Source organism: Molossus molossus, unplaced genomic scaffold, assembly GCF_014108415.1.
Source record: "Molossus molossus isolate mMolMol1 unplaced genomic scaffold, mMolMol1.p scaffold_m16_p_5, whole genome shotgun sequence".
Lineage (NCBI taxonomy): Eukaryota > Metazoa > Chordata > Mammalia > Chiroptera > Molossidae > Molossus > Molossus molossus.
The window spans coordinates 10,900,578-10,914,377 of record NW_023425388.1 but is presented as its reverse complement, the minus strand read 5'-3'; the positions used below and the strand labels follow the sequence as shown (position 1 = coordinate 10,914,377).

Genomic DNA, 13,800 nt, shown 5'->3' with positions numbered 1-13,800 from the left:
GACCAAACTGGGCTGAGTGTCCCCGCTATACGCTGGCCTGCTCTCACGAGGAAGCCAAGGAGACCCTCCCCTGCGCTGCTCCGGCCTCACTGCTGACAGCCAGCACAGGAAACCGCCCCCTGGCACCTGCTCAGGCAGGGCAGACGGAGGATTAGACACCATTCAGGTCCACAAATTGCCTGTCAGTCTTGAAATCCAGAAACACCATAAACATTTTTTTAAGACAGCACAATTCTTAGAGCAACATTCTCAGATTATTAGCATGAATGGAAACACAAGGGCCCCCCCCAACTATCATTCACATCCCAAAAAGTGAAGGATGACATTTATCAATTGGAGACCAGGCCCCAGGCCCCAGCCTTCCTGAACTGGGAACCACCTCTGCGATCCTGCTGTTGTCTCGGGCTCCTCCCCGCCGTGTGGCTCTCAGCTCCACGCCTGATCACAATCACAAGGTTTGAGGCCTTTGATCGTGCCCTCTAACCCAACACCAGTGAGGGCTCACTCCCTGGGATGTCTTTTTTCGACTTGGGAGACAGAAATCTGCTCTGAAGAACGCTGCAAGACTTCCCAGAGACAGCTTCAATCGGCTTCGCAGGAGCTACTGCCATGATCCACACGGCTCACACATGGCAGCTATTAGGGCGCTGATGCAGAAGACGAAAAACATTTGGTCCTGGACGATTTTTTATTCCAAAAGAGCCTGTTTCCCATCCACAAAAATCTGTGACTGCACAGTGGTGGATATAAATAGTCTGAGGAAATAAAACCGCCCTGCCTAGCGAGGCCGTTGGCCCCAGGAAACAAGCCCCGGGAAAGAGGTCCCTGTCACTCGGAGACCCGCTGGCCCTTCCCCAGGCCAGCCGGCAAGAGCAGCAATGCAGAGAAAACCCAAACTCTCACCACCACCAGTCCAAAGGGGAAGCAACCCGAGGTGTGTTTGTATTTCCCAGCACACATTATCAGCGTCTGCCTTGATTCGCCGGAAGTATTTACACTCCAAAGGAGCTGCTCTGAAACCTTCTTGTGGAAACGAGATTCAAATAAGAATATAGCATATACAGTTGCTGAAAAGCCTCTCCCCCCCCGACCCCCCCCCCAAAAAAAAACAGAATGAAATAAAAGCACCTATGGAAAACACCCCATGTGTCATTTCTTTTGTATTTCAATGTCAAAACTCATCAGGTCACCTTTGCCACAGGTATTGTGTTTGCTAACAGGAAGTCAGTTAAAATGAACAAAAACGTCCAGCCGAGGAAGGGCGACGGAAGAGAGAGGCGAGAAAGGGGTATGTGAGAGAGCCCTGAAAACATTCATAGCTCTAAAGGCTGACATGTTTGCTTTAATCTGCCAGCTGCTCTCTCGCTGGGGCCGGACTGTAAAAGCTGCCACAACACCACGTCAGCCACATGTCAAAAGCTATTCAGGGGCGCACCTGGAATTCTGACTTTCTCTCTAATTTGGATCTCTAAAAATTCGTTTTTAAGCTGTATTTTAGAGTAACACCAGAAGTTTCCCTCACTGTACATTCAAGATGCAGAACGAGGATTAAAGGTGAAGGGAGGAAACATTCTGTACCAAACACTATGCTAAAAAAAAAAAAAAAAAGAAAAGAAAAGAAAAACGGAGAATTCTAATGAACTCAGAATAATACATGAGACTCTTCAGTTTGCTCTTTTGAGGGGGAAGCCAGGGCCACTCTGAGACCCAGTGAGACCAAGACACACACGAAGGCACTTGGTTAGCGATAACACATGCTACGATAGGAGAAATTATCTCGTTTTTCAGACACTTCCACAGCGAGATCTCACACTTAGTGGGCACGCAGTGTTTGTTAAATGAAGTGGTTAGCAGGAGAAGCAAGAATAAGAACCATATGGTGCAATTTAGGTTAAGATTCTTCATAAAGCAACCAACACCAAGAAGGTAACACCCTGGAGGAAGGGACTATACAGGAATTTTCTGACATGTTTACAACTATCAAAACTATCGTAACCAAAAATACCTGTGTTATGGGAGAGGGGAGGGTTCGTGGCAAATAATTAGGGGTTGAATTAAATTGAAATGTGATACTAGTTTCTGTTTGTAAGCCTATCTGATCCATCCCACAACTCCCACACTACCAGTTACGCACACACAACAGGGTGATTTTCTGCCAGTTGCTTTAATAACAAACCCAGTTGTCACTTCTTGTTACAATTACACCTTGACCCCCTCGCAGGACCACTGCCAATATCCTGCCTGCTTCTCTCTCAGGTCACCTCCACACCATTAGTGACCAGCTGCAAGGAAGGCCCCAAAGAGCCCCAGCTTTGTGGTTTCAGAAAGAGCCTGGTGCTCCCTAGACCAGAGCGAGGATGTCCCAGAGAGGGGTGTGTGCTGGGCGGGTGGGCTGGCCCTGTCCCACCCTCCTCCTCCTCCCCCTCCCCCTCGGCAGCAGCTCTGGGACACAGAGGGAGGCTGAGGCTCTGCATCATTCAGGTTCCCATATCCATGTCAGGGCGGACCCCTCAAGCCACCACTGCACACCTCTTCTTTCTGCCATTTCGCTGGTAGAGATACAAATGGAAGCAAGAAGGTGAGTTTCTCCATTGGACTTTAGGTTCTGTAAGGGAAATAATTTTTTTTCTATAAAATTGGTGTCGCTCACAAACACACTCAAGTCCCCCAGAGTGAAGGCATATTCCTGCTAACTTCCCATCACCACCGATGGCAGGTCTGGGTGGTGGTCGCCCCGTAATCTCACTACACAGAAACCTGAGATCCAGTGGCATGCAGCTCATGAGTCTCACGCTCCACCCACACCTCCAGAACGGAGGTCACCAGCCTGAAAGGATTCACCATTAGATGTCAGCACATGTGTCCTCTCTGAGAAACAGTTCAAGGGGTTCCATCAGGAGACTGCTACATCCAAGCAGGGGTGGGACACTCCAATTATGAACCAGGAGGACCTTCCACCCATAGGAAGCAAGAGACAGCTGAGGCCCTGCGAGCCACAATTAAGCCTAATGGCCATTCACCAGCGTAAATCATTTATTAACAGAGCTAATGCTTTTAAATCATTGCTATAGATGTCGAACATTAAATTAAATATCAATATCTATAAGGGACTCCTGGCCTATTATTCAAGTTTTGACCATGTATGGAATGCCTTCAAAGTCTACTGACACAGAGTAATTTTAAATTTTTTTTAATAACTGGTTTTACTCTTTATAAAAATAATACATGTACATTATAGAAAATTGAAAAAATACAAAGAATGTTTTAGAAGCTTATTAAAATCAGCCCCTGGCCAGTGTGGCTCAGTGGTTGGAGCATCGGCCCGCAGACCAATGGGTCTCGGGTTTGCTTCTGGTTGAGGGCACATACCTCAGTTGCGATTTGTCCCAGGCCCTGGTTGGGGTCATGCAGGAGGCAGCCACTCGATGTGTCCCTTTTAAGTCAATGTTTCTCTCTCTCTCTCTCTTCCTCTCTCTCCCTCCCACTCTCTCTGAACAAAAGTAGAAAAATGTCCTCAGGTGAGAATAAAAAAATAATAATTAAAAAGATAAAATACAATAAAAGCTTATTAAAATCAACCTTAGCCCACCACCCCAAAATATACTGTATATATCTTGTATTTCCTTCCAGTCTTTTTTCTCTGGACATATGTGTGTGTGGTATATATGTGCTCATGTGTTTTATTGGTTTTCTTTGACATATTATAAATTTGCTGAGGCCCGAATTTCAATCCTGCCCCTGGGAGGTTTAATTAAATGTTAGACCCGATCAGAGAGGAAGTCCGGTTTGGCCCCCAGGAGCCTGCTGCACCCCAGCAAGCCTGGCTTCCTAGTCTTGTCATGCAAGGGACGCCATGAAATCATACGGTGTTATTTTATAGAGGAAATCACATGCTACTGTGGTGTTTGGGTGTCGATGAAGGTCTCAGAACACACCCCTTGCAAATACCAAGGGTCAACTGTACTTTGGGTGTTTTTTCCTACTTGGATCACCCTGCTAGTCTCTCTCATTCATATCGCAGTAACATGGAAGCACAGAGGTGCCTCATAAATCTCCTGTGCTATTTGCTATAAAGAGCGAGTGTCTAGGCACCAAACTGTATAAACACAGCTGGTATGCAGTAAAACTATTTAGATAACTAGTGTGTATATTTTGTTCTTTCATATTCCATCCTGTAATAGCACCCAGTACACAGTAAATGTTTAATGAAAGATGAATATTATTAACTGTGACACTGAAATAATCTCTAAAGACCCAAAAGAAAGTGCCACCAGTATCATGGAAAACTACTAAATTATACTATGTGAAACTGATGTTGAGAAAAAAAAATTAAACCTCTGGACTACTTTACAGTTCCAGGGTGTCCATGCACCAGGCAGCCTAGCTCAGCAGCGACACCATGTGGTCACAGATCTTTGATTCATTCCGAGCAGCACAGAGTATTTTACAGGAAGCAGGAAACAGCCTGCACAGGCATCTAATTGGGAAGGCAGGTGATGAATCTCAGGGTGGGCTGTGTCAAACGTAACGTAACAGGATGCCATTATACCAGGATGCCAAGAGCCTCTCACGGAACTTAATTTCATGGGGATCAATAAGATCTACTAAGAAGACTGCAGGAAAGCAAAGCAAATAGAAGGTATTCTAGTCCCAATCTGTCAACCATATCTACAAATATAGAACCTCCAGCACAATGACCTTCCAGTCTTTTCAAAAGGTGTTCTGCATTGTCTCTGCCTTGGCATCAGGAGAAGAACAGAAATCACCCACTGCCACCAGAAAGCCCATCACAGTGGGTGAGTAGCTACCTTCATATTCATTTGCATGAATTCTTTAGAGAACTTGTATTCCAAGAAAGCATACTCTAAAGCCCTAAATTCTTACATTTCTTTCTACAGCAGAGTGTAAAGCTTCTGAGAGGAATTAATAAACACTAAGAAATGAGGACACACACAATAATCATACACTCACCCACTCAGTTCCGTGGCTCTCAACGTGAAACAGAATTCAGAGAGAAGCAGCTGGGAGGAAAAAGTAGTCCACAGTGGAGAAATCCTAGGTAACCGGACCCAATGAAGACTCGAACTGAGAAGTGAACACTGCTGCAATTACTCTTTCCCAAAGTTAGAATGTGTTAAGGGGTTTGGCAGGCTTGCAGTCTGTGTGAAATATTTGTGTATGTGTATACAGAGCAAATATTTGCTTTAATCTTGTTTCATTTTCATGGTTTGTGAGCAGGGGTTACCAATCCATAGGGGGAAATGTATCCCCCACCCCGAGGTGGTTTAAAGAAACCGAAAGACAAAAGCAGAAAGCAAGTGCTGTGTACTGTAATATAAACAGACACCTGATACTAAGCCTTAGGTATTTCAGGTTATGCCCACCCTAAAGGAGAGACAGGAAAAGCCTAGAGTTCCAAACTTCAGCTCATGGGAGAATAACCTGGGGTCACCCTTTCTTCTTCATTACTATATCTAAGAGTCAAGAGGTACAAGTCCCAAGACCATCTGATCAGAACTCCCAGGAAAGGTCAGGGAGCACGGTCAAGGGCAAGCCTGGATCTGTATTCCTCCCTGATTTGTCCAGCCTCAGCCCTTCATGCTCAGGAGGGAGGGAGAAGGTCTATGAGAGTGAGAGTTACATCCCTTACCCACATGCTCTGCCCCGTACCTCCAGGGTGGAGGTCTGGAAGTGGGCCATCTACAAGAGCTGAAGCTCTGAGGACCAGCTTTATTTTGATACTTTTTTATAAATCACCACATGGATAGAGGTGGTGCTTTTCCTTCTATTAATGGAGTGCATTAAATAGATAAATGACGTGGACCTTTGATTTCCTGAGATGCAGGTGCAAACAAAAGTCATACCATTAATTCTCAAGAGCACCCATTAAAAAGAGTACAAACTAACCAACTGTGTAATGAAAATGCAATAAAAGAATGTGTCTTAGCCCCGGCCAGTTTTGCTCAGCGGTTAGCGCATCGGCCCATGGACCAGAGTCCCAGGTTCGGTTCCCGCTAAGGGCATATACCTCGATTGCAGTTTGTCCCCGGCCCTGGTTGGGGTTGTACGGGTGGCAACCACTCGATGTGTCTCTCTCACATAGATGTTTCTCTCCCTCTCTCTCTCTTCCTCCATTCCTCCCTCCCGCTCTATCTGAAGATAAATGCAAAAATGTCCTCGGGTGAGGATAAAAAAAAAAAGGTTTCTTAGACGGAAAAAAAATGTTCCCATTGCTTTATTATTAATTTTAAAAATTAAAATCATTACCTATAGCATCAGGCACTTGTTAGAAACATTAGGCACTTGTAACTTACTAACCCTCCAACAATCTAATATTAATATCAATAATTGTACTATCTTTCACATACGTTATTTCATCATCGTCAAATACTCCTAGAGATCCCTTGGCCACAAGATGGCAGGCATCAGCACAAAAAGAAAAGAAAACAGGATTTTCTCTTCCAGAGATTCTCTGAGAACAGTCCAAATCAAAACAAAAGTTTTTAATCCCAAGTGCATAAGCTGTGGTTTCTAAATACATTCTTGGCACATAAAACAGCGACCCTTTTCCCTTTAAAGTGAGAAGGGCCAGAACCTTAAGACTTAACACCTTCTAAACTCTAACAGTCTTCTCTCCCTGTCTTTCACGCAAACGCCAAATATATTAGTTATACTTAAGATTGTTCTGAAGTCAAAATAGAAATCAAAGTCGAAGCCCACTGCCATGGACGATTCAGGAAAAGGGTGCCCGCTTTGAGGAAGGGCACCTCGGTGCCTTCCCAGCCGAGCACACTCACCTCTGCCGCCAACAGCAGGTGAAGAGGTGTTAAGGCAGGAACTTGGTTCATGCCACAGCTTAGGCCGAGGGTAGTCAGGATCTCCTTAAGGACTTCATATCTTCTAATGTTGCTACATTTGAGCAGATTAAAATCTTCTTCAGTCTGCACTGCTGAAGAGCTGGGAGGTAGTTCTAAGTGCACCTGAGGGGAAACACCACTTCATAAATGGGCGGCACTTGGAGACATTAACAAAAACAGTGTCTGTACCAGTGTCTCTGAAAACTTGAACATGAATCCTTCTAATTATCAACATGATATAAATTTTGAACCTGAATATTTAGAAAGTAATGCAAAGCAATAAAAAGGCTCAGAAGAGACGTGGAAGTGGGGTACAGACTGACAATCGCCAGAAGAGGGGATGATGGGGGAGAGATAAACCACAGAACTTATACCCATGTGTGCATGAACAATGGACATGGACAACAAAGCTGGGGACAGGACGGGGAGGGTTGGGGAGGGGGGATCAGTGGGGGGAAAAGGAGAAACATCTGTAACAATAATTAATTAATTAATTAATTAATTAAATAAATAAGAAGAAGCATTTTCTTCCACCTTCAAAAAAAAAAAGATTCAGAAGTACCTATTAAAATCATGGCTGTCAGGCTGAGAAGCCATGGTAAGAACAACCCAGGAGAGTAATCAAACTCTTTCCAGGTCCCAACTTTTATCTGTCTTTTAACCTGTCTTGGACCTTGGGGAAGTCACTTAACTTGCTTATAAGACAAAACACTTAGTAAATATGGTTGTGCTGCCCAGCTGGTGTGGTTCAGTGGTTGAGCGTCGACCCCATGCACCAAGAGGTCACTGGTCATGGTACATGCCCATGTTGTGGGCCCAACCCCAGTGGGGGGCATGCAGGAGGCGGCCAATCGATGTTCTCTCTCAACGATGTTTCTATCTCTCTCCCTCTCCCTCCCTCTTTCTCTAAAATCAATAAAGAAAAGAAAAAGAAACAAAGAAATACAGTTGTGCTGAGAACACACATAAAGTCACTACTGAACTCAGGGAAGCACAATGGGTCAGGCTTGAAACTCCACTCTGCCTATTAGTCATAACTACTGGGAAGCAACCCAGGGAGGATAGTAGTCTTAGTTCCCATTTAAGCATGTTTGCAGGCATTCAAGCAGATGAGTGGGTTTGGGGGAACCCCAAAAGGCCTGCCCCACCTCCCTCCCTCACCTGACTGAGCTTTAAGATTAGGAACTTGAGGCATTTAGTTCAGGCTTTGCTGTGCAGTTAAAATGGAAACAGCACCACCTATCAGTGAAAGGTCTCTGTCTGGCTATGGAGGAAGTACTCGAATTTGTAGCTCCCTGGAGATCAGATTCTAGCTGGGCGTTAGAGCCGCTTGCAGAGTGCCAGAACACTGAGTCCCCAGGAGAGCAACCTGATCCAGCCTGCTTTGTTTGTTTTGCTCTGGCCGGGGGTCAGCTATGGGTTTCTGTTTGGTGCAGAGCTCCCGATCTGAGAGTACAGAAGCATCATGAAAATAAAAGCCTGTTGTCAGCCTTCGGGCAACTTAAATTCTCTCAATTCCCACCCAAGCATTCATCAAGCCAGAAACACTGTCCACAGATACTGTCCAAACGGTACCATTGTTGCAGGTGGAGGCCAACCTGACAAGGTTGGTAGAGCGGTGTCCACACAGCCCCTACAACGGCGGGTCCCTGCTTCACCGCCAGCTGAGCCAGGTGGCCAGCAGCAGCTGGTGACTTTGTCCTCTAAACAGCCCAGAGGGGGAGCAGCAGGCAGGAGAGGAAAATCCTTTAAGGAATCCAACTTCAAGGCACAGGATGACCCCCAACAAGGGACATGGCAAATGTCCACAGTGTCGTGGCTAAGACACTCTGCCATGAAAGCAGAACCACTTCTGCCATGTGCTAGGTTAATAAGAAAAAAATGTATTTTGTATGGGGTGATCACTTCATAAATTATATAAATGTCTAATCACTATGTTGTACACCTGAAACTAATATAATATTATATATCAACTGTAATTTAAAAATGTAAAAACTTAAATTAAGCCCTGGCTGGTTTAGCTCAGCAGTTAGAGCGTCGGCCCGCGGACCAGAGAGCCCCGGGTCCGGTTCCAGCTAAGGGCACGTACCTGGGTTGCAGTTTGTCCCCAGCCCCGGTTGGGGTCGTGTGGGTGACAATCAGCCAATGTGTCTCCCTCACATCGATGTTTCTCTCTCTCTGTTCCTCCCGCTCTATCTGAAGATAAATGCAAAAATGTCCTCAAGTGCATTTGGAATCGCAGAGCGAGGAGTTTGTCGGTGCTCCGGTCTAACAATGGACACCCAGGCGGACGTCCAACCCCCAGAGCAGTAGCCAATAATATATATCTGTGGAGAATGTCACACAGAAAGTGAAATAAAATCCAGGGATCCAATCAGATGCAGAGAATGTGGGTACAGAATAATGTACAAGAAAAGGACGAAAAGATTGGTGGTTTCTGACGCTCGATGAAACATGGAATTCAGAAGAATATCTTCGCATTTGGATTTGCTGTTAATGTTGTAAAGCTTTTGATTAGTGTACTTACTTTTATGACAACTTTATACACACAACTTCATTTTAAAAACTGTATTCTATTTCAGTATCTATTAATCATTTACCAGGGTTCACTTTTCTTGTTTGTGTGATAGGCATGAAATTATAGCACCTATCTCAAAGGTTTGTTGCAAAATAAAATAATCCACAAAAACTCAAAAAAAAAAAATGTCCTCAGATGAGGATAAAAAAATATATATTAAAAAAATAAAATAAAATAACTTGCCCTGGCCAGTTTAACCTCAGCGGTTGGAGCGTCGGCCTGTGCACTCGAGAGACCCGGGTTCGGTTCCCGCTAAGGGCACGTGCCTCAGTTGCAGTTTGTCCCCAGCCCTGGTTGGGGTCGTGTGGGTGGCAGCCAGTCAGTGTGTCTCTCTGACATCGATGTTTCTCTCTCTCTCTTCCTTCCTCTCTTCCTCCCGCTCTATCTGAAGATAAATGCAAAAATGTCCTCAGGTGAGGATAAAAAAAATAATAATAAAAAAATTAAAAATTAAAAAAATAAACTTAAATTAATAAAATTAACATCCAATTAAAAATCTATATCTAGCCCTGGCTGGTTTGGCTCAGCGGTTAGAGTGTCAGCCTGCGGACCAGAGAGTCCCAGGTTCGGTTCCCGCTAAGGGCATGTACCTCAGTTGCAGTTTGTCCCCGCTCCGGTTGGGGTCGTATGGATGGCAGCCAGTCGATGTGTCTCTCTCACAGTGATGTTTCTCTCTCTCTCTTCCCCTCTCTCTCCCTAAAAAAAATAAAAAATATATATCTAAAATATACAGGATGGGGCAAAAGTAGGTTTACAGTAGTTTTTATGGAAAATAACACAATAATAAGTAATACATGAATAAAATGTTTCGTGTACTCACAACTGTAAACCTACTTCTGCCAACCCTGTGTGTGTGTGTGTGTGTGTGTGTGTGTGTGTGTTTGTAAATCCACTTTAAAGATTCTGTCTGGATTTCATGCCAAACTCCTGGCCCCTTTGATAATCTAGTGTCAGCCTTAATCCACAGCCTTAAATTCTCTCTGCAAACCTGCTCACACAGCCAGTGCGGCAGCACCCCTTTTCCTTTGTGCTGATGGATGGCAACAGCATCCCGGTGCAGCTCCTTGGCCGCCAGACCACCACCTACTGTGCAGCTGTGGTTTGCCCTTGAAGTACTTCGCTCCTCTTACTGGGTTACATCATTACTCGATTTATTGCAAAGATGAAGGCTATGAAATTGAACAGGGAAAGAGGAAACTAACCAGCCTGTGATGATATTTATTAGTTGATCTCGGCTGCGAGGTATCGTCGTGACAGAAGCCTAAGGAGAAAACAGTGACCCTGACACAGACTGGAAGTCATTTAAAATAAAAAATGACACTCTAATCCTCTGAATCTGATTTTTGAAGCTGCATCATATTGCCTTTTTTTTCTAGAGCAATGCATGCATGATCAAATTTTATGATAGTAACGGGGTCAATTTAAATGGTGCAGCAAGCAGACTTGCTGTGTAACTCGGGGAAACAGATCGCAAGAGTGCCGAATCAATTTTCTAGTACAAGTCTGTGCACCGGGGTGGTAAAATTCGCTATTCAAAACTGAAATACAGCCCTAGGAAGTCGGGTTTTAAAGTGGATTTTCTGAGAATGCACAGTTACTATAGTTACCATATTTGCAGAGAAAAAGATAAGAGAAACATGTATTAGGCCTCCAAAAACAAATTCATGTGGCTTGCAACCTCGAGAAAACCTGATTTGTTGTCCATGTTCATTTGTACTGATGTCCAGATTCCTTATTTATATGCATCTTTGGCTGAATATTATCTTAGAAACAAATGAGTGGGGAAAATGGGAAAGAAACAAACCTATACCCTTGAAAAATGTTTGCTCAGAAAACCAGAGAGACTTAGGAGGGCTGGAAAGAGAGACAGCATACAAAATTAAAACAAATAACAACAAAAAAAAGGAAATAGTTCTCTAATTCAATAAAAAGATTCCTATAATGGCCCTGGCCAGTTTTTTCAGTGGTTAGAGCATCGGCCCTCAGACCAACGATTCTCAGGTTCGATTCCAGTCAAGGGCACGTACCTCGGTTGCGGTTCATCCCGGCTCTGGTTGGGGTCATGCAGGAGGCAGCCAGTCGATGTGTCTCTCTACATGGATGTTTCTCTCTCTCTCTCCCTCTCTTCTACTCTCCCACTCTATCTGAAGATAAATAGAAAAATATCCTCGGGTGAGGATTTAAAAAAAAAAGATTCCTATAATGAACCAAAATCTTTTACACTCATCCTGGAAACTATTGTGGGCAAAATATCTATATCTCTTTAGTTCATCAAATCCTTAAGGACAGAGTTCATCTAACTAAAACAAAAACTTTTGCCCGAAGGCATTATAAGATTTTCAGTAAGTGATCAGGAATTCTGAAATAGTCTATCTTGCTACCATTTGCTTAAACAAACTAAACCCTAAAAGGAAAAGGGTAGGGGAAAACAAACCCTTCAGGTGAGTTAAAGCACCTCCTAGGGTGGGAAGGAAGTACGTTTTCCTTTTGTTTCCTTTGCCATTTTTTTCTTACCTATGTATTAATATGCCCTAAATCTAAATCACTTCAATATTCTCTTATTTGACATTTTTCTCAGCACTCAGATTTTAAGAGTGACAAATCATAAGAAAGGAACTGAGGATTTGAAGATGGGGAGCAATCACAGATCCCCTGACATCAACTATGAGATTGTAATGTGCTGGCTACTAACACTTGGACTCACTACGCCAAGGCCTTCAACTCACCACTTTAAATAAAGGTTTGATTATATTAACCAGAATGTTCTTTGAGTCAGGGGAGTGAACTAATGTATTTTAATTTTTTTTTTTTCTTTTATTAATTTTAGAGAGAGAAAGGAAGGGAGAGGGAGAGAGAGATAAAAACATCAATGAGAAAGAACATTGACTGGCCACCTCCTGCATGCCCCCCACTGGGGATTTGGCCCAGAACCTGGGCATGTGCCCTGACTGGGAATTGATCCAGTGACCTCTTGGTGCATGGGTCGATGCTCAACCACTGAGCCACACTGGCCCAGCTGGACTAATATATTTTAGAAAGATTATTACCAGTACAGAACAAAACAAGAAAGAATTTTCTGACTCATCCTTGGTTAACCAGCAATCTTAAATTAGCCATAACACCGTATGTCACATTCCTCTATCATGAGTATTTCAGTTAAACAAGATAGTCACGCAACAGACAAGCCCTGACCTAAACCATCTACTCACACCAGCAGAAACTCCCAGCCGTAAGTCAAAGGTGCCCCACTGTGCAGACTCAAGCCTTTCAATACACAGTCATACGGGCATATTCCCATCAGAGATATCCAAAGATCATTACAGGTACACCTGCTGTCCTACCTGGCAAAGAACAGCCTCTCCTCCATGTGCTCCAAAAGGCACTTGCACAATCAGCCTGTCCTTGTCCTCATTTTCCAGGTGGCCCTGGAGCTTGCCCAGGCTGAGCTGCTCCCCGGGGTCCTCCTCGTAAATGCAGCCACTGCTCAGGACGCTGAGCTTCACCTGGCTCTGGTCAGCCTTGGAGAAAACCAAGTTCTGGACTGTCTCCTGCAGTGCGCCCTTGCTGGTCACCTGGAAGCCAGCAACCGTGAAGGAGGAAGACAGGCCCAACACTTTCCCTCCCTGAGAAAGGTAGGCCATGAACTTCTGGTACAGGTCTTTGGAAAGAGACTCGCTGGTGGCAATGACCAACAACACACAGTTGTCTGACCACGGGTCTCTGAGCGCACTCTCCCCCGACAGGTGGTAGAGAGTGTAACTGTCGGGGTCCACGCAGTCAGCCAGAACGGACCGGACCTGCTGGAACCTGTCCAGGGCTTCCTGGGAGTCGGAGCCCACATAGAGGAGGATGTTGGGTGCCTTCCCTGTGACGTTGGTTCTCCTTCCTTCTCTCTCAGGGCCGACAGCATCAGCAACACCCTCCACATTGCCACTGGGGTCATAGGGAAGGTCTGGAATGTCCTCTGCAGATGCAAATCTGATGGATTCAATGGTGCTGTTCTCCAGCTCCAAACACTCGTGGCAACTAGACAGATGCAGGTGACAGAGGTCGGCGGAGCCCTCTCCTCTGTCGCTCTCCCCAGCAGGCTCACTCCCAGAGGCACCGCCTTGCCCTTGAGTGGGTTCTGAACCAAGAACCTTTGGGTCATCTTTACCAACATGCTCCATAATGCCTGTGTCAGGCTCACCCTCCATAGCAGATCTGGGGCTCGGCTGCAGGATGTGGGCTGGCTTGTTTGTGGCCTGGTCCTTAAGTTCCTTCAGAGCGGAGTCCTGCAGGTGCACTGCTAAGCATGAGCAGAAAAGACAATCAACGCTTCTGGTTTGTCCTGCAGCTCAGTTCAAAACCTCATGGCGCGCTCTG

At 44.9% G+C, this 13,800-nt stretch overlaps 1 protein-coding gene and 1 pseudogene across 8 annotated transcripts in view; one reads left to right on the top strand and one right to left on the bottom strand.

Moving 5' to 3' along the window:
• HLCS (holocarboxylase synthetase) overlaps positions 1 to 13,800 on the bottom strand; it is a 197,866-nt gene that overhangs the window by 156,931 nt on the left and 27,135 nt on the right. For 4 of the 8 annotated variants that reach the window (XM_036243011.1, XM_036243008.1, XM_036243007.1 and 1 more), the window contains 2 exons: positions 12,777 to 13,723; positions 6,798 to 6,980 (listed from right to left, as the gene is read on the bottom strand). In XM_036243011.1, the coding sequence (XP_036098904.1) occupies positions 6,798 to 6,980; positions 12,777 to 13,723 (1,130 nt within the window). The remainder of the gene's footprint in view (positions 1 to 6,797; positions 6,981 to 12,776; positions 13,724 to 13,800) is intronic. The other 4 variants (XM_036243010.1, XM_036243015.1, XM_036243014.1 and 1 more) reach the window with 2 other exon arrangements.
• Positions 9,132 to 9,308, top strand: LOC118617235 (annotated as a pseudogene).